Source organism: Otolemur garnettii, unplaced genomic scaffold, assembly GCF_000181295.1.
Source record: "Otolemur garnettii isolate 467f Iridium unplaced genomic scaffold, OtoGar3 scaffold00045, whole genome shotgun sequence".
NCBI lineage: Eukaryota > Metazoa > Chordata > Mammalia > Primates > Galagidae > Otolemur > Otolemur garnettii.
In genome coordinates this window covers 1,010,786-1,012,204 of record NW_003852440.1, presented here as the reverse complement: position 1 = coordinate 1,012,204, position 1,419 = coordinate 1,010,786, and the positions used below count along the sequence as shown (strand labels likewise).

Genomic DNA, 1,419 nt, shown 5'->3' with positions numbered 1-1,419 from the left:
TCGAACCCGCCACCTTAGGTGTATGTGGCTGGCGCCTTAGCCGGTTGAGCTATAGGTGCCGAGCCAGATGCAATTTTTTGATAACTTATCTTCTATTCCACTTTGCTTCCTTCACATGTGCCCACCTCCTCAAAAACTCCCACAGCTGGGCAGTGCCTGTGACTCAACTGGTAGGGTGCCGGCCCCATATAGGATGGCATGTTTGAGCCTGGCCCCAGCCAACACTACAACAAAAAAATAGCCAGGAGTTGTGGCGGGCACCTATAGTCCCAGCTACTCGGAGGCTGAGACAGGAGAATCTCCTATGCCCAGGAACTGGAGGTTGCTGTGAGCTGTGATGCCACAACACTCTATGGAGGGCAATAAAGTGAGACTCTGTCTCAAAAAACAAAACAACTCCCCACAGCTGTGCTCTATCAGTTCTGTTTTTCAAGTAGATAACAACTAGAGTCTAGAGTAGACCACAGTGCTGAAAGATAGGAACAAGTTAGCTGATGGTATTTAAAGATGTGCCTCCCCTCCCCCTACAATGCTATGGCGGGGAGGGGGGTTAAGGATTCGGAAGTTATGGTCCTTTTATGAAAGGTCCCTGAGGTATTGACGGGTTGGGGTTGGCACCTCAGATTGGACTAGTTCCTATGAAGACAGCTCTGTCACCCGCAATGGAGCAACAAATGAGGACTTAGCATCAAGCCCTCTTCTGCAAAGATACTATTATAACACAATGTTATTTATAATCATATTTCTCTCTCTCCCCTGCAGATGCGCAAACTCCTGACAAGCGCTCTGCTCATTATCTCTTATTAGCAGGCACTAGCTAATAAGAAAGGGCTCACCTTTCCAAGCCCAGCATGACGCACATTATTTCCATGACTGCTTTTCCTTCTCATGACCATATTGAGAGAGACGTATTACATTCCCCTTTTTCAGATGAAGGAACTGAGATTGCAGAAGTTGTTTCAAATCATAAAACTAGTAAGTAGCAGGGCAAACAATCAGGTGGGGCCCAATCGTAACACACACACGCTGCCCTCCATGCTCATCACCGTTCCCCAACAGCTGCCATGCGCGGAGCAGACACTCAACAAGTATCAGCTGCGTATTTAATGCTGAGTCATACATACCTGTCTTTGATTATGCTGAAGTAAAAGTTAGAGAGTTCTCTGGTGTAAAATGCTCGTAATAGCCGGACAACTTTTCCAAAATCGTATCGTCTGTATGACTCTGTGACCTAGGGAACAAAGCCAGATGAATTTGGAAGCCACGACAGGCAGATGAAAATGCAAGTCGTCCTGAGGAAAACATGTTCCTTTCAAAAACATCTTTCAAGGGAAGTAATACACAAGAATTCATGAGAATCCTCCAAATGCTATTTCTGGATAACAAATTCGACTACACTCAGAAAATAATTGACTAGTC

The 1,419-nt window shown here is 45.7% G+C and overlaps 1 protein-coding gene across 1 annotated transcript in view; it reads right to left on the bottom strand.

The window, feature by feature from the left end:
* IARS2 (isoleucyl-tRNA synthetase 2, mitochondrial) overlaps positions 1-1,419 on the bottom strand; it is a 68,129-nt gene that overhangs the window by 5,760 nt on the left and 60,950 nt on the right. The window contains exon 14 of the mRNA XM_003791001.3: positions 1,125-1,231. Within this exon, the coding sequence (XP_003791049.1) occupies positions 1,125-1,231 (107 nt within the window). The remainder of the gene's footprint in view (positions 1-1,124; positions 1,232-1,419) is intronic.